The sequence below is a fragment of the Myotis myotis genome, unplaced genomic scaffold (assembly GCF_014108235.1).
Source record: "Myotis myotis isolate mMyoMyo1 unplaced genomic scaffold, mMyoMyo1.p scaffold_m19_p_11, whole genome shotgun sequence".
Lineage (NCBI taxonomy): Eukaryota > Metazoa > Chordata > Mammalia > Chiroptera > Vespertilionidae > Myotis > Myotis myotis.
In genome coordinates, this window is record NW_023416315.1 from 7517850 (window position 1) to 7535995 (window position 18146).

The 18146-nt window shown below is 41.5% G+C and overlaps 1 protein-coding gene across 14 annotated transcripts in view; it reads right to left on the reverse strand.

Annotated features, from left to right (window-relative positions):
• The window catches only part of AVL9 (AVL9 cell migration associated), a 40451-nt gene that overhangs the window by 13484 nt on the left and 8821 nt on the right, over positions 1 to 18146 (reverse strand). For 4 of the 14 annotated variants that reach the window (XR_004970779.1, XM_036327381.1, XM_036327390.1 and 1 more), the window contains exons 3-12: positions 17628 to 17713; positions 15889 to 15960; positions 13379 to 13435; positions 13038 to 13127; positions 12020 to 12086; positions 9857 to 9897; positions 8661 to 8699; positions 6329 to 6398; positions 5517 to 6052; positions 403 to 537 (exon numbers count right to left, since the gene is read on the reverse strand). Coding sequence is in view for 13 of the 14 variants with exons in the window: in XM_036327381.1 (XP_036183274.1) it covers positions 403 to 537; positions 5517 to 6052; positions 6329 to 6398; positions 8661 to 8699; positions 9857 to 9897; positions 12020 to 12086; positions 13038 to 13127; positions 13379 to 13435; positions 15889 to 15960; positions 17628 to 17713 (1193 nt within the window). In the remaining variant the exon portion in view is untranslated. The remainder of the gene's footprint in view (positions 1 to 402; positions 538 to 5516; positions 6053 to 6328; positions 6399 to 8660; positions 8700 to 9856; positions 9898 to 12019; positions 12087 to 13037; positions 13128 to 13378; positions 13436 to 15888; positions 15961 to 17627; positions 17714 to 18146) is intronic. The other 10 variants (XM_036327383.1, XM_036327382.1, XM_036327387.1 and 7 more) reach the window with 10 other exon arrangements.

Consider the following 18146-nt stretch of genomic DNA (forward strand, 5'->3'; position numbering starts at 1 on the left):
ACTTCTATACTGATAAGATGTCCAACAGTAATCTCTAGCTCCTTGCTCTTGACCTCAGAAGCATATTACACAGGCTAGAAGTATTTACATCATTTAAACAATAAGCACATTTTAATTGTAAGACTGTAGTAGGACCAGGCTGCCGGGGTTTGGGGTCCTGGCTCCCCCACTATGCTTGCTGTTTGATCTCTCTGGCCCTTTGCTCCCACAGGTATAACAGTAACAGGATGTACCATGTGGGTGGTCATGCGAGTTAGATCAGTTAGTATGCCTGAGGCGCTCAGAATGCCCGGCGCAGGGAGCAGCTAGCACCGTTACTAGTTAGGACTCTGCCCTCCTCATTCCGAATCAGAAAGGACCCCAGGGCTCAGCAGCGCCGAGGACACTCAGACAGACACCTACTTCCACGATGGCATCACTGAGGTGCTTCTGTTGTCGGAAAAGGATGTTAGTAGCTCCAGCCACAAACCCCCGCACGGTGACATCCGAGAGAAGGTGGTGCTGCTGCAAGGCCATGTAAGGCAGACACAGGTAACCCTGAGGATCACAAGAGTAACACAGCATCAGAAGAGCCCGGAAGCATCGCCTCCCCTGCAAGCCCAGGGAGCCGAGGGGAGGAAAAGACGCTGCCGGTGTTCTCCCACGCCTCGCCGCCCCGAACGCAGCCCACCCTGGGCTCCGTGCAGCCATGTTCCCGGCACCCTCCGGCTGTGACTGCACAGACTGCACAGACGGTTGACCTCGGCAAGGCCATCTGACAGGAAGGCTGTCTCCCTTCGATCACTTTGTTCTCGGTTCAACTTAAAAGCCTCCACAGTAACTAACAAGCCGGACTTTTTCACCTAGGAACTGAAATATGAAGCCCATTCACAAGTCTGTTGTTCGGCAGAAAGCCGTTAGCTCGCCTAGTACCATTTACCCCTGCCTCTGCACAGTCTCTGATGCATGAGCATGAGCAGTACGCAGCACTCATCATCCTGTTTTAGTGTCTTCCCTCTTGTGAAAAATTATGCAAAAATATTTCAAGATATTTGCTCCTACATGCTGAAAGCCAAAATGACACGTGGCAGTACTTGGGTATTTAATTAATTTCCATTGGAATTGTATGTGAAAATTTCACTGCCCTGAAAGTTAGTTACAGTTGAATTGCCAAACCACAGCAGGCAGGTAAGTGTGCAAAAAGCAGCTATCTCCTGGCAGTGAGGGTGTTAACACTGGACTGACGCTCTGGACGAGGACATGGGATTTCTGCCGAAAGATTCGACATGGAGCTGGGTTGTCAACAGGTGGCACGATTTGTGGATGAAGCCAGGGAGGCGGGCTTGCGGAAACCCTGGACTTGTTTTCAATCTCAAGTTCTGTGACAGTTTTACTTAATTATTTTTAAACTTCTCCTCACTTTTCTAAAAACACAGACCTGTTCCCTGGATGCTGTGTTGTTTACGTCACAAGATGAGAGCAGGCGCTCTCTATGCCTTTTGCTGCTGCATGTTCTGCACCGCAGCTAGGGTGCGCCTTGGACCTCACAGGTGGTGGTGGGAGAGGAGACTTCCAAAAGTCGGAATATGGGTCTAGTAACCTGGTTTTATTCTTAGTCTTGACAATCTCTTCCTCTACCTGATAAAATGCTAACTAAGAGCAGCAAAAGGAAATCCACGTCTATGCAGTAGAGATACTCAGCACGGGGCTTGTACCCACGCCCTCTCGTGACTGAAGGCTGAAAGGACCCCGCTCCTCCTGCAGGAACAGTCCAGAGGGCTGGCCAGGGCTCGGGGTTCACGCTCCACTTCGTGTGATAGGTATTTGAAAACAAGACTCCCCTCGCCCCCAGCTCCCTGTTGCTAAACATAAATATTACAGTAGTGAGTGGACTTTCAAACAGAATACTCACTCCCCCAACTAGCACTGAGAATCCTTGCTAAAGGCACCCTCAGAACGGCCAATTCTTACAAGAGATTTATACCGCAAAACAGTAATAAGAGAATTTAATTGCTCATAGTATTACATTCATAATTTATGCTGTAAGAACAGAAAAGTCTATCTCAACAATGGAATCTTGGCTAAGTCTCTAAAATCATGAAAACTCAAAAGTATGTTTTTAAAAAATCCATAGTTCAAAGCTTTTTAAGAATGGGGAAAAATACATCCCTTAAAAATACATATTGAAAGTAAATAAGAAAAAAAAGAACAAACCCCCCCACCACCAAAAAATACATATTCATACTCTTTGACCCAGCATTACACTTCTTGTAATTTACTCTACAGATACACCTGCTCATGTGTGAGATTTGTAAGAAAGTTCGTTATTGCATCATTGTTTATTACAACAAAAGACTGGAACCCTCACTATTCATGAACAGGGAACTGAATAAACATTCATCTGTGCCATGAAACACACCCTGCAACGATTAGGAGCAACAAAGTTCATCTCCAATGAATAGTTTGTAAAAAAAAAATAAATAAATAAGGGGCATAAAAATAGGGATAGTCTGCTCCTATTTGTGTAAAAAGGGAAGGAAAAAGATCTCTGCATTTGTTTACGCATGACATACCCCTAGAAGGAAACAGAAGGCACTGATGATGTGGCTGCCAGTGGAGTGGGCAGGTAAGTAGCAGGGGATGATGGAATGACAGGGAGACTTATTACAGATGCGGTGGAACCATCTGAATATTGAACCATGTAAAAGTATTACATATTTATAAGATTATTTAAAACACTAGTTGAAAATAGCTTTCACATTTTGCTATCATTACTTTTTAAAAAAAACACGATGATCAAATGAGCCTAAACCTGTTAACAGCCTTTAACACACAGTGGCAGCAAGAACTTGCGTCCTTTCACATAAAGCAGCCTCTATACCCAAGCCCATCCCGGTCTTCCATTTTCCTAGGGTACTTTAGCTTCCATTTGGAGCTGCCGTATATAATGGTAAAAAGAAAAATGAAAAGTTGCTTACATACCCAAGTTCACAGCAGCATTATTCACAAAGCCAAAGCATGAAAGCAACCCAAATGTCCACCGAAGGATGGTGGATAAATAAAATGTGATGTGTACTTACAATGCAATATGACTCAGCCTTAAAAGGATGCAGTCACAAAAAGGTAAATTCGCTATGATTCCACTCATAAGGTATTTAAAGTAGTCAAATTCATAGAAACAGAAAGGAGGGGGGTTGCCAGGGGCTGGGGTGAGGATAGAACGGGGGAGTTGGTGCTTAGTGGGTATAGACTTTCAGTTTTGCAAGATGACAAAGCTCTAGAGATCTATAGCATAACAGTGTGAATATAATTTAACATACCGAACCGCACACTAAAAATGGTAGAGAGGTAAATGTCATGTTTTTTACCATAATTAAAAAACAAGTCAAACCCCCATCCCCGCCCCCCACCGAACACACCCGCTGAGCTTGGCAGACCTGGTAGAACCACTGGGAGCTGATCTGCTAAGAGCAGCAGAAACGCAGTGCGCCTTCCCTCCCTCCTGCGCCTGGAAAGGGCTACAACTGATCAGGGCCAACGGCCACTCCTCATCTGGCCTCTGGTCAGGGAGGATAAGCACGTTCACCAACCAAGAGCCTCTTTATTGCAGGGCTGCCCATTCTCCCCAAGATTCACCTAGTATTTAAAGGTAATCCCTATCCAAATGCCAACCTGGATGAGGAGGAACTTAAGTTGATCCTAAAATTGATGTGGAAGAGCGTAGACAGTCTTATTATTATTACTATTATTATATTAGAGGCCCAGTGCACGGATTCGTGCACTGATGGGGTCCCTCTGCCTGGCAATCCAGGACCCCTTGGGGGATGTTGGACTGCTGGTTTCGGCCTGATCCCCATAGGTCAGGCCAAGGGACCCCAGCAGTGCACGAATCAGTGCACTGGGCCTCTAGTCTATGTATATAAAAGCCTAATATGCAAAGTGCCCTCTCAGGAGTTCGACCGGGAGACCAGGAGTTCAATCGCTTGCTATGATGTGTGCTGACCACCAGGGGGTGGCGCAGAATGAAGGAAGGCCCTGGCCAGCAGCCGGGGAAGGATTGCTCTGGCCGGTACCCGGAAGGCCCCAATTGGCCCTGATAGCTGGCCTGGCCTAGGGACCCTACCTGTGCACGAATTTCATGCACCAGGCCTCTAGTATGCATATAAGATCTTTGGTTAATATCTTCCCCCTTTCCCCCCTTCCCTCTGAGATTCATCAGTCTCTTCCATGTTTCCATGCCTGTGCGTTGGGCATCTGCCCCCTGGTGGTCAGTGCACATCATAGCTAACAGTCTAACGGTCATTTGGTCACTTAGGCTTTTATATATATAAAGTTTCACTTTAAAATAATTTTTTTGGATTTATTTGGGTGACATTGGTTAATAAAATGGCATAGGCTTCAAGTGCACAACTCTATATAATACATCATCTATAGACTTGTGTGTTCAAAGTCTCGTCTCCTTCCATCACCATTTATCCCCCTTTTACTCTCTTCTACTTCCCCCCACCCCCTTTCCTTCTGGTAATCACCATACTGTCGTCTGTGCCTATAAGTTGGTTTGTTCTTTTCTTATTAATCCCTATGTCATGTTTAAGTCATTTAAAAAATTGCAAAAAGAAATAATAAATAAAAAATTACAAATACATTTTGAATGGTTTTTCATAAAAAGATAAAACCTAATTTTATGGGCAAGTTAACCAAAACACTAAATCTGTGAGGTGTACTAATGTTTAAGTTAGCCATCTATGCAGTTTTTCCTCATAAGGTTACAGCTTTTGGAATTGTAGTATTTGATATATATTCATTAAGTGTAATCAAGACTGTCTAGCCCAGGGGTGGGCAAACTTTTTGACTCGAGGGCCACAATGGGTTCTTAAACTGGACCGGAGGGCCGGAACAAAAGCATGGATGGAGTGTTTGTGTGAACTAATATAAATTCAAAGTAAACATCATTACATAAAAGGGTACGGTCTTTTATTTCAATAGTTTTATTCATTTCAAACGGTCCGGATCCGGCCCACGGGCCGTAGTTTGCCCACGGCTGGTCTAGCCCTAGCTGGTTTAGCTCAGTGATAGAGCATCGGCCTACAAACTGAAGGGTTCCGATCAAGGGCACATACCTGGGTTGCGGGCTCAATCCCCAGTAGGGGGGTGTAGGAGGCAGCCGATCAATGATTCTCTCTCATCATTGATGTTTCTCTCTCTCTCCCTCTCTGAAATCAATAAAAATATTTTTTAAAAAGATGTCTAGAGTTTCTCCATTCACCTTTTTTTCACAGATAAACCTGAATGATTAAAAGCAGACCCCACTCAGTGATGGCTGACCTCATATTTACTAAGATTCCAAATTCTTTCCAGTCTAAACCGCCTGAATTAATTCCCTATAGTCTTTCAACTATAGTCACAGATGCCACCACAGTACACATTTGGTATGTGTTTTAGTTTTCAAGGAAAATTTTCAGATCTGAAAATGCGTGCAACACGAAAAGCTAAATTCTGAAAGGACGCTGTCAGTCTTTAAGGACATTACACTTTACCTTGGTGAAGATGGCCAGGGGCATGCCGTACTGGTCCTCTTCCAAACCGGAAATGAGCCCTGGGAGCAGGACCACCTGGCCCATATTGGCTTGAGGCTGTACAGTAATCGGAGCACTGTCTGAGGGCACCGACTCCCTGGGAAAGGAGTTTGTCTGTTCTGACCCCACCTGGTCCCTTTCTTTCAAGGTGGGTTCCTCTAAGACACTAGGATCCAAGGTCTCCCAGTCACTTTCTGAAGACTCTGGAGATGGACGAGAAGGAGGTTTCAAATACGGACTGGTCTCACCGAGTCCCTGCCCTTTGCTGCTGTCTTCTACTGGGAACAAAGGTTCTTCCGTTGTGATGGCAGCATCTCCACCGTGGTTTCCTGTCGGCATTTTCTGGACAGTCTCCGAGTTGGTATATGCAATGTTAGGAGCAGACACAGACACAAAGTCATCTGCAGGGGGGGTGTTTTCCTGAAGCCCAGCGTCCTCAGACATACTCTTTCGAGGCTTGTACTGAGAACAGTCCCTGAGACCATGTTCGATCATGCCTAGGACATAAACGATGGGAGGACAGCTTAGTTTATAATGAGGAGGAAGAAAGTAAGAGTTGTGTATTCTATTCTAAGCAGCAGAACTCTCCTATAAAGATGTTAAAAGCTACGCCTGCATACATTCCAATGAAAATGTCAGACAACACAAAAAAAACTACTGCCAAAACAAAAATGTCATATTAACCCTGATGAGTTTATCCTTCAACACTTTTACCACTGAAAGTTCCAGCACAAGCCAAACAACAGAAAGAATAGATACTGCTACCCTCTTACCTGGAAAAAGGGATAACACAGTCATCAGGGCACCCACCAATTTATTCACTGGAGAAATATAAAAGAGAACCTGAAATGGATTCAATGACAATCAAATTAGAACATCAGAGTCCACAATGATACTTAAAAAAAAAAAAAGAGGGAGAGAGGACAAAACTCTTCGTTATAGAAGATTAACAGCTAATTAATGACAGAATTAGAAAATCACCAGGTAAAAATTACCAGTGGACATTAAAACTATTGGGAAGGGTTGCTGGACAACAGGATATTCACAGAGATTCAAATTCATCATCCCATAGGTAATCTATTAATTGTGAAGGGAAAACCAAGTACCTGACTATGAAGAAATCTGGCAACCACCACCTTACTCAAACAATTAAACTTCACATCAAAAATAATAGTACAGGAGGTAGGTGGGAAGAGATCAACCGAAGGCCTTGTATGCACGTATGCATAACCCATGGACACAGACAATAGTGTGGTGAAGGCCTGGGGTGGGCTAGAAGGGGCCAATGGGGAAAAAAGGGAACATATGTAATACTTTCAACAATAAAGATTTAAATAGTACAGTTATGGGCCCCTTGAAGTGGCACCCTGAAGACACACCACCACTTTGGTCCTCAGATTTAAAAAAAAAAAAACAGCCCTGACCGGTTTGGCTTAGCGGATAGAGCGTCGGCCTGCGGACTGAAGGGTCCCAGGTTCGATTCCAGTCCAGGGCATGTACCTTGGTTGCGGGCACATCCCCAGTGGGGGGTGTGCAGGAGGCAGCTGATTGATGTTTCTCTCTCATCGATGTTTCTAACTCTCTATTCCTCTCCCTTCCTCTCTGTAAAAAATCAATAAAATATATTTTTTAAAAAACCAGTTTATAGGACATTATTATGACATATGTGGAAATTTAAAAATGGACTTCGATATTAGGTATCATTGATTGTATTAATGTTAAATTTCTTAAACCTAAAAATGATATTTTGGTTATGTAGGTATATACCCTTAATTCTTAAGAGATATATCCTCAAGTATTCAGGGATAAAGTATCATGATATCTACAAATGACTTTAAAATTATTATGATTTGGGAGTTAACGAACATATATAAAGCAATAATGCAAAAGTGACAAAATGTTAACAACTGGTAGATACAGAGGAAGAGTGTAAAAGTGTTCACTATGTTATTATTCTATCAACTTTTCTGTAGGCTTGACGTTTTTTAGAATAAAAATTGAGAAAAAAATCTGAAACAGGATTCAGTTAGTGATTGCATTGAAACACTGGTAATAATTAAATTAGTTGAAAAAAAAACAAGCAAAGATTTGCTTAGGTGAGTTTTTTCTCTTTTAAACAATTACATCATTTAGTGACACTAAAGTGCTATCTCACAAAGCATAGCACCCACAATTGTGTTCTCCTTACACACTGGTCTTCTTTGAGGAGTAGCTTGCAAGCAAGAAAGCAAATCTTGCATTAAAAAGGATGTCCTCATTCTATTAAATTGCTATAAAGAATGCAGGGGTGAGTTGCCACATTAGATAACGTTTATCTTATCATAAATGCCATTGCATGTAACTAGGCTAAGTATTATTTTGCAAAACTTTTGTTTCAGATACATATATCCCTGTGTGCTCGAGGTTGCCATGTAAAACATTTTTATTAGGGTTGCAATAAAAAAGTCTGAAACCTGTAACTCGACAACAAAAAAATAAACAACCTGATTAAAAAAGAGGCTATGGACTTGAACGGACATTTCTCCAAGAAAAATATACAAATGGCTGACAAGCACCCGAACAGGTGCTCCATCTCACTGACCATTTGGGAATGCAACTCAAAACCGGGAGGTCCTGCCTCACCTACTAGGATGGTTACTATCCAAACCCAGAAAATGACAAGTGTTGATGAAGATGTGGAGAAACTGGAACCTTTGCGCTCTGTTGGTAAGAAGGTAAGAGGTGCAGCTGTTATGGGTAACAGTGTGGTGGGTCTTCATATTGAAAATGGAACTACCATAGCATCCAGCGATACCCCATCTGGATATAAACCCCAGAGAACTGAGAGCAGAACTGAATTCCGTAACACTGTCTCCTCAAAAAAGAGCACATGAACTTATGCTTCTATGGCAGTGAACAGGAATATGGGCTTCAAAGGAAAAAAGAAAGAAACAAAATAAATGAATAAATAAATAAAATTAAATTAAATTAAAAAGAATGTAGGCTTCAGCTCATCATAATTTGATAGGCAAAAACATTAGTTTATACTTTATTATTAGTTTTAATTGTATATAGTATTTAAGAAATGTCAATAAATGTTAAGTATTCCATCCCACCAAATCTCACCTTTTTTTCAAGAAGAATTAATTTAAACAGAATTAAGACCTAAACAAAAATAGAAATGCTGCATTAACATAAGGAATGCAAGCCTATTATTTATTTGCCTTTTCCTGTCTACAAAGATATCATATATCATTTAATTAATAATATTAAAATAATTACAGTGCTTTAAAAATTACATTGAAAATCATGAATTTATACTAAGAAATTAAATATTATCGCTGTCCTCTAAAAAGTGTGAAAACCACTTAAATCTCTAACAAATTGTGTTTTTGGAAGGAGTTGTGCCATTTTTGCTTGAAATATTGCAAGCTCCTAAAAGGGTGGGAACTACTCATTTATTTCTGAACTAGAGGCCCGATACACAAAAATTTGTGCAAGAGTAGGTCTTCTTAGGGTCTCAGGCTCGATTCCAGTCAAAGGCATATACCTTGGTTGCAGGCACATCCCCAGTGGGGGGTGTGCAGGAGGCAGCTGATGGATGTTTCTCTCTCATCGATGTTTCTAACTCTCTATTCCTCTCCCTTCCTCTCTGTAAAAAGTCAATAAAATATATTTCAAAAAAAAAAAAAGAGTAGGCCTTCCTTTCCTCCAGCTGCCAGCACCAGCTTCCCTCTGACACCTGGCACCCGACACAGGCTTCCCTCCTCCGGCCACCAGCAGGCACCCGGGACCCCGGCTTCATCAGGAAGGACATCTGGAATGATGTCCGGAAGACATCTGGTCTAATAAGCATATTACCTTTTTATTATTATAGATATGTCCAGAGCATTCACCCAACAGATACCCAGTAAATGCTTGTTAAATGATCAACGTGTGTAGGCCCTAGTCAACACATGCTTCAGTACTAAGATCAGAAGTAATACATATAGATATTCTACTGGAAAATGTTTCACTCGTAAGGCAACAAATAAAATATTCTGCAAGATTAAAACATGTGTCTTCCCACTCTAACTTCGTGGTACCTGAAATTACAAAGACAATGGAAAAGAGTACTCTATCCTGTATCACTGACAGTATTTGTATACAGTTAGAAATTTCTCTCATACAAGCACTACCAGCACTTTTGGCTCTGTGTCATCACGAGCGATGTCTTAGAAGAGCTGAGACGTGGCTATGCCACAATCTGCATTTGACCGTGTAGCACAGGGGATCTGCCCAGTTAAATGTGCACACTTTTAGGACAGAAGTTAAATACATACCTTGTGTCGAAAATGAAGCACAAGATCCCGAGGAGACAGACCTACAAAGTTAACAGAAAAGGAACCTGTAACTACACCCTGCTGTTTTTGTCAAAAAAGCTTTTTTTTTCTCCTCAAAGGTAAATCAAGGAAAAAAAGAAAGTAGGAATATGCAAGTATTAAAATATTATACAGTATTTGATCACGAATACATGTACTCAGAATTTATCACATTACTAATAGTCAAACACAGCACTGCAATGATGAAAAGGTAGAACTGTCCTAACCGGTTTGGCTCAGTGGATAGAGCGTTGGCCTGTGGACTGAAGGGTCCCAGGTTCAATTCCAGTCAAGGGCATGTACCTGGGTTGCGGGCACATCCCCGGTGGGGGATGTGCAGGAGGCAGCTGATCGATGTTTCTCTCTCGTTGATGTTTCTTTTTTCTTTTTTTTTTTTTTTTAAATATATTTTATTGATTTTTTACAGAGAGGAAGGGAGAGAGATAGAGAGTCAGAAACATCGATGAGAGAGAAACATCGACCAGCCGCCTCCTGCACATCCCCCACCGGGGATGTGCCCGCAACCCAGGTACATGCCCTTGACCGGAATCGAACCTGGGACCCTTCAGTCCGCAGGCCGACGCTCCATCCACTGAGCCAAACCTGTTTCGGCTCTCGTTGATGTTTCTAACTCTCTATCCCTCTCCCTTCCTCTCTGTAAAACATCAATAAAATATATTTTAAAAAAAAGAAAAAAGAAAAGAAAAGGTAGAACTGTCTGCAGTGAGGGCAGTATCCTAAATCTGGGTTGCCCAATCCAGTGGCCACGGAGCCCTTGAAATGTGCCAAGTGGGACTGACAACCTAACCTTTAATTTTATTTAATTTGTATTAAGTCTAATATAAATGTCAATACTAGTCATGCCCTGGCCGGATGCTCAGGTAGGATCCCCAGTCAGGGCACATACAAGAACCAACCAATGAATACATAAATAATTGGAACAACAAATCAATGTTTCTCTCTCGCACTGTCTCTCTCAAATCAATTAAAAAAAAAAAAAAGAAGTTAAATGTAAATAGTCACGTCACTAGTGGCCACTGCTATGGACAGTGTAGCTCTAACACTTTCTCCCATTCTACAAACAAACATCTTACAAATGACACAGGCTTAGAGAGCATGAAGCTGGTACTAAGGTGGAATCAATCATTTAAACGTACTTTTTTGCTCACTACACTCCATAGGCTCTTATTTCTGAGTCACAGTCTTCTCTGATCATTTGTCAGAGGACAAGAGAAAATGATTTAGAGAGAAATATGTTCTCGGAATGGGAATTTTGTTACCAGCTTTTGCAGCACAGGATTACAAAACTGAACTACCTGTTTGGCGACTTCATGCTGAAATAGGAATTGAGTGGGCATAAATCACTTTTGTTTTAATCATGAAAAGGATATTTACTGAGTGCCCACTAAGTACCATGGACACCAAGGCAGATTCTGGGTTGTCAAATAGTGCAAATTACACAAACCCCCAACTTGGAAAACCTTAAAATAGAAAAGTGCTAAGCAGATCTCTCTCTTGCCCTCCCTCTCTGTTACACCATGGAATTGACCTGGTCAGCAGTAATGTAAGGAAAAGGAAAAAACTTCCATTGTTATTCTGAAAAGCAGACATTTCTTTAAACAATAATAGTTGCGAATATTGGTACAGGTATGTTATACTAATGAACAAAATAAACTGATAAATAAAATAGATCCAGAGGCATGGATACATGGAACAGACTGACAGCTGGCAGAGGGGAGGGGGAATGAGGGACTGGATGAAAGAAGGTGAAGGGATTAGCCAAAGAGCATATATGCATAGCCCCTGGACACAGACAACAGTGTGGCGATGGCCAGAGGGAAGGGGGGTGGGGGCTGGGTGAGGTGGGGAAAGGTGGGGAAAATGGGGACAGCTGAAATAGTGTCAACAATTTTAAAAAAGTAAAAAAAAAAAATCCCGTTATAACCTTTGCCAATATAAATACTGGCTAAGAAGATGTGTAAGGAAGCAGCAGCATCAAACGTTGAAGAGTTTAGAGCCATACGGAAATGTAATTCTGATCATGAAGTTTCACATGCAACTAACTCGGTGCCCCAAACGAAAAGAAGTGCGGGCGCTTCTTCCCACTTGTCAAAAGCTACTCACCAAGATACACTTGGGACCCCTCCAATGACGTTCCTCCCAAGGAGCTGTTCATATGTTCATAGAGTTCCTACAAAACACAGATTCCGTTTAGACATTTTGGGCACTGAATTAGAACTACGTTGATCAGGAAGAAACTGGTTCTTTAGTTGAGGCCGTTTGTTTTGCCAGGCCCTAAATACATTTCTTTTTATTTTTAAATATATTTTTATTGATTTCAGAGAGTAAGGAAGCGGGAGAGAGATAGAAACATCAATGATGACAGAGAATCACTGATCAGCTGCCTCCGGCATGCCCCCTACTGAGGATTGAGCCTGCAACCCGGGAATATGCCCTTGACCGCAATCAAACCCGGACCCTTCAGTCCGCAGACCAATGCTCTATCCACAGAGCCAAACTGGCTAGGGACAGGCCCGAAATTTAGAAACAATCAAGGTCTCTCTGAAGACGTGCCTTGTTCTTTCCATCCCTGCCTCTACATTTTAGACCTTGATTCATTCACATGGTGCTAAGGACTCCTGGATAAATTGCCCTACTTCCCTGATAAATACCTAACTGTCCTACCCTCACTAGAATCCATGAGAGACCCATGTTCTACCTACTCATGGCAGCCTTGAGGAAAACATGCTCTCCATTTCAATGAAACAGTCATGGAGTTTTCCAGGGTTCTGCAATGGGGGTTAGGAGCCAGAAGCCAGATACATAAGCATCCTGAGCAGGGTATTAATAAGACAAGCAGATTTGGAGAAGCAATGCCATAGCAAAAGGGCTTTTATTAATAGAAACATTTATGTCAGTTGCAGTCATTTGCATTATTTCCTAATAAAAGGCAGTTTGATTGCATGTAATAAGTATGAACTGTACATTTTGGGCCGATCTCTATCCCTTCAATAGTATTTTCAAAGAAGAATGTCTTTCTTAAGGTAATACGTGATTATCTTTCACAATATTACTGACAGGATTTACTCGATTTATCCATCTGTCTTCAGCCAAACACATCTGCAGAGGAGTACAAATTTACCTTTAGAATGGAAATTTGGGAAAAATCCTTCTCTTCAAAATATGCATGTGTAATGAGCTGAAGTTTTGCTTGGAGCAAGCCATAGAGAGGCTTAAAGAAAAAAACAAAGAAAACTGCCATTAGTATGATAAGAGTTAAAAACAAACACCCCACAGCCTTTCAACTTGAAGAGAACAGGAAGAAGGAAGTTAGTAACTCTCAACGTCAGGGTCCTATTATTCACGACTGAGAGCCCTGACCTCACTCCTGCTCGCTGCCTGGCTGTGCTGAAGGTGCCGGACCCACACAGAGGGCAGAGGTTGAGTGTGGGCACCAACCTCCTGGGTCTCCCCGTCACTCACCCGCATAACTGGGCACGTCACCCCTGCATACCTGCTTGCTGCTGCGAACAAGGGTATCTGAAAAGACACCACCTTAAGGAGCTGCTTTCAGAATCAACCAACCAGGGGGAAGCAATTAGTAGAGTATTGGGCACCAAAAGGACGTAGATGTTAGCTATTATTCTCATAATTTGAATCATAGCTAATTCTGCACACGGTTCTGCTGGCTTGTGGAGACATTTAGCCATCCTGGAAGCAGCAGTTCTTACAGCTAGCTGAACACCCACAATTACACTTCCGTTTTCTGTCCTCTGTGGAGGCTTACCTCTAGTCTGTGTCCCTCTATCATGACATTTTTCTATGTACTTGGACAAAGTTATTCCTTAGTTCTCCTATTGAAGACCCTCTCTTACCATTTCCATCCTTTTACTCTTAATCTTCTTTTCTAGATGTTTTCTGATTCCTGTGTCCTTTTTAGAATGCAGAGGCCAATGCTGCATATTTTTTTAATTAATTAAGACAGGTAATACTGGAATAGTTCCCCCACTACTCCCAGTATTCCTGCTACTATATCATTATTACCATCTGCATATAAAGTCAGCATATTTTAATCCATGCACTATGAACCACCCACCCCCTCAGTGTGAGCTGGCTCTCCCCGCTCCCCATGCCTGTTGAGAGACAGGCAGGACGGGTTTTCAGCCCATTTTACCACTTAGTAGTTATATGTCTATGAGAGACATCGCTTTCTCTGAAATGTATCGTTATTTGTAAAATGAGAACAGTAAATATTTATATCTCACAGTTGGTATGAGGATTATATCTAAAATGACAATTATATCTAAAAAGTGTCTGATATAGAATTAATACCTGACACATAGGCACTAGATAAGTGACATTTATTTTCATTATAACTGTTCTTTGAAGAATGATTACTGAGTAAGCTTTTCAGCACCTTGCATTTGCTTTAATACCTCGTACTCCTACGCTTTCTTTTCGTTGGTCATCTGACCCAATATAAAAAAAGGATTTCACTGATGTCTATATTTCAGGCCACCCTTCTAGAAACTGTACACGGATCAGGTTAGCAATCTACCACTTTCCTGATATTTATAATCATTCCTTTTCTTGACTATTCTTGCCCTATACTTAAAATTACTGTCTTGGAAGAAATATTCTGATCCTCAAAATCTTATTGTTAAGGCCAGTAAGTATTAAATTATTATTATTCAGATATTTTCTTTGTTTTTAAACTTAGTAATAAAAACCAAGATAAATTATCTCTTGCAAAACTCAACTTATATTAAACAAACTACATTTAAATTGTCTGTGGGTATAAGAAATTGGATAGTTGCAGGAGAAATAATTGAACAGAATCTACACACATTTGGTGACTAAGCTACTAAAATATTCTCATCTTTGGTTTAGGTTAATGGCAGAAACATCTATACAGTAGGTCCTTGGGTTACGTCGGAGATCCATTCCTACGGCGCCACGTAACGCGATTTTCACCGTAAGTCGGAAACCACCTATATAAGCACCTACGTCACTCACATGGAGCACATACACAGCAGTAATGAAGAAACAGCAAAAAAAAATTTAAAAGAAAGATAATAATTCCTGACCTTTACTTGTGGTAAATAAATAATAAAAAACATAAAGCACATATGTACATACGTCGAAATGACGGAACTTTTTTTTTTAATAAATAAATGGGAGATGGCGACACAACAACGAAACGACATACATCTAGTCCGATGTAACCCGAGGACTGTCTGTATTCAGTAATCATATAGATCTAAGGTAATTAACATGATAGAGATCTGGATTTTCCCCACAAAGGAAGTTTGGGTATTATATATTACATGTAGGCTTACGTATCTGGTGTTATTGGTAAAGGTGTTATTATTCCATTAGTAATAAAAGTGGAACATCACACTTTTTTCCGTGATTTAATGAAAAGAGATATAAAAGAGTAAATGTTATATATTCCTTTAAAAAAATAAAGTTAAAATGATGATACACTTGCATCTGATCAACTTGTACACAGAAGAAGCAATTTAAAGCACTGTTATAGTGCATTTCATTATGCACTTCCCTTCCTCAAACATTTTCAGTTTTTAAAGAGCAGGTTAAGGCTACAATTTCATCATAAAAGAGTCATGCACTTCTAGTATCGTCAATAAAATCTGAATATGATTATAGTACTTTGAATGTTAGTAAAATGTTATTTACTCAAAGTCTTGGGAACAAAACAAAAATGTATAAATGAAATGTACATTTCGATCAAGTGCCACCTCCTGCCCCACAGCCTATCTATGAGATCTCCTTCTCTGGGCGGAGGGCACATGAGCATGAAACTGCTGAAGGGCAAAGAGAAAGAGGAGCCGCGAGAGCCTAAATATTGAGCCACTGGAGAATCTGAATATATTGTCTGGAGCTGTCCTTAGACTAACAGTGCTGATCCTCGAGTGGGACTCTGTCATGAGAGTTTAACAAACACGTTAACAGGGAGCGATCTGGTCTCTTACCAGCTTGCTTAGAACACAGACGCTTTTCTGCACGGTCTCTCTGGTGACATCTGCATGCCGGACTTTCAACGCCTATTACAAATAGTCATTATTAGAAATACTTAAAAATAACCATTCTTCAACATAAAAATAGCAAGTAGATAGAAAAAACATTTCTTGCATTTGGTTAATTACATTCAAAAAGCATTTACTGAGAATCTCAGAAAATGTTCATTGGATGAATAAGTGTTCGTCGGCCAGGGCACTACATGCTGGAATACGGCAGGCGAAGGGAACAGTGAGAGACAGTCTGTATTTATGACGGAATTTACAGTCTGATGGAGAATACTTTATGTACAAGTTGCCACACTCAATGCAAATCAACCATCCTTGTTCTGGTTGTAAAATGGGCTGCCCTTTCGAAGCCACTGTTTCTGGTGAGGAGATAGTTTAAGAGACGACAAAACAGCTTCGTGAAGGTGGCTGTCCTCGGCACCGGGAGTCTGTTCTGGAGGGGGGTATTGCAGCCAGCTCTGAGCCGGGGACACATGCCTCCAGGATCCCGAGGATGACCCTGCGAGCTCTCTCCTGCTCTCCGCTCGCAGAAAACAACCTGTTGAGATCAGCCGCAGGCGAGGCTGTGAGGGAAGTGAGAATGACTTCCCTCCCTATTCACTGCCTGGCAGCTCCCGGGATCTGTCCTGAGGACCAAGGAGCTTCCCTGCCTTCCACTGGCTGAGGACTAGTGGTCGCATGAAGCCAGGAGTGGAGCCTTCCCTCAATCTGTTTCTCCCTCTCTACCTTGCTTGGATTCATTCATCAGATCCCATTCCTTCAAAGGGAATTCAAGTCCTTTTCTTAGGCTCTGGGCCCCTCTGATATCTGGCTTATCTGTCTGGTCATCAGAAGAGGCTAGAAAAACTTGGAGGAAAGGGCAGCCCCAATATACTCGGGAGTGGGTCAGACCCGGGGGAGGGAGACAGGCAGTATGAATTGCCACCTCAAGGTTACGCAGAGCATGGGAACTGCTGATGAAACTGTAGGGGAGTAGAGGGAGTAAAGGAACGGGCTCCCAAGAAAGGACAGTAGCTCAATTCATCTCATAGAAAAGCGTGTAAGGGTAACAGTCTGTGAAGAAATCAAATGCACAAAGCTACCATACAGAATCCCCTCCCGCAAAACCCCAGGCTGCTCAGAAGCAAACCATAAAAGGGGAAGCTGCCCACTGTGATGCATGTGAATTTATTAATTAGAGCTATTAAGCTGGCAAGTAGTTTAAGAATGATCACAATCTTAGCCATAGATAATTAAGATAACGGGCAAGTAGTTTGGAGCTACTCTAAGTACTTTCTACTACTTCTAAAATGCTGCTTAAAAAAAACAAAAAACAAAAGACACCCATTACCACTCCATTTCTCTAAGTTATACACCAAACACTAGAAATAGGAAGTTCAAGGACATTATGAAATTTAAATACAGTATTTTGCAGACAAATGACTAAGTTTGGTATCACTATCTGAAAACAATGTGCAAAATATTACACGATACAAATATAACTATAATCACCCATATCAACTCACAAAGACATTTATGTGAATAAATTGTTACTATTGGGCAAACAGCTACAAACCGCTTATAAAAATTTAAAAACAATATCACAGGTCCCACGTATGCATGTCCCCAAATTTTACATTTTAGGTGGGCAATAGCTAAGAAAGAATTTTCAAGGTTCTTTTTGTTGTTCACTATAACTGTCGTACCTTGGCTTCAATCTGCCGATAGCAAGAGATACCATATACGGTGGCTCCATTTCCATTTCTGGGTGGCAAGTGAAAAAACACAGTATCTAAGAGATACACAGAAAAAAGTAGATACTAAAGTGATTACCCTTATGAGTGAATAATGACACTGAAGTTGTTAAAATGCAGTCATTACAAACAGGAACCCGTGCGCACTTCCTCCCAGCACCACTACCACTGGCTGTGAGAACCCCTCTCACGGCCTTACGGTACACACCCATCACCAGAGCACAGCAGGCTGAATCAGAACAGGTCTCACTGGGACGACGATCACTTATCTCAGAAAATACTTGATCTATACAGGATTCTTCCAGATTAAAACAAAATAGAGAACTGAGAGACTAAAAGCAATGCATGATTCTTGGCCAGAAACTCCTGGACGACTGGGGAAATCTGAACACAGCCCGGGTATTAGGTGGCATTATGGACTTACTGACACATCTCTTGGCTGTGATACTGATATTGATTATCCTGGGAATG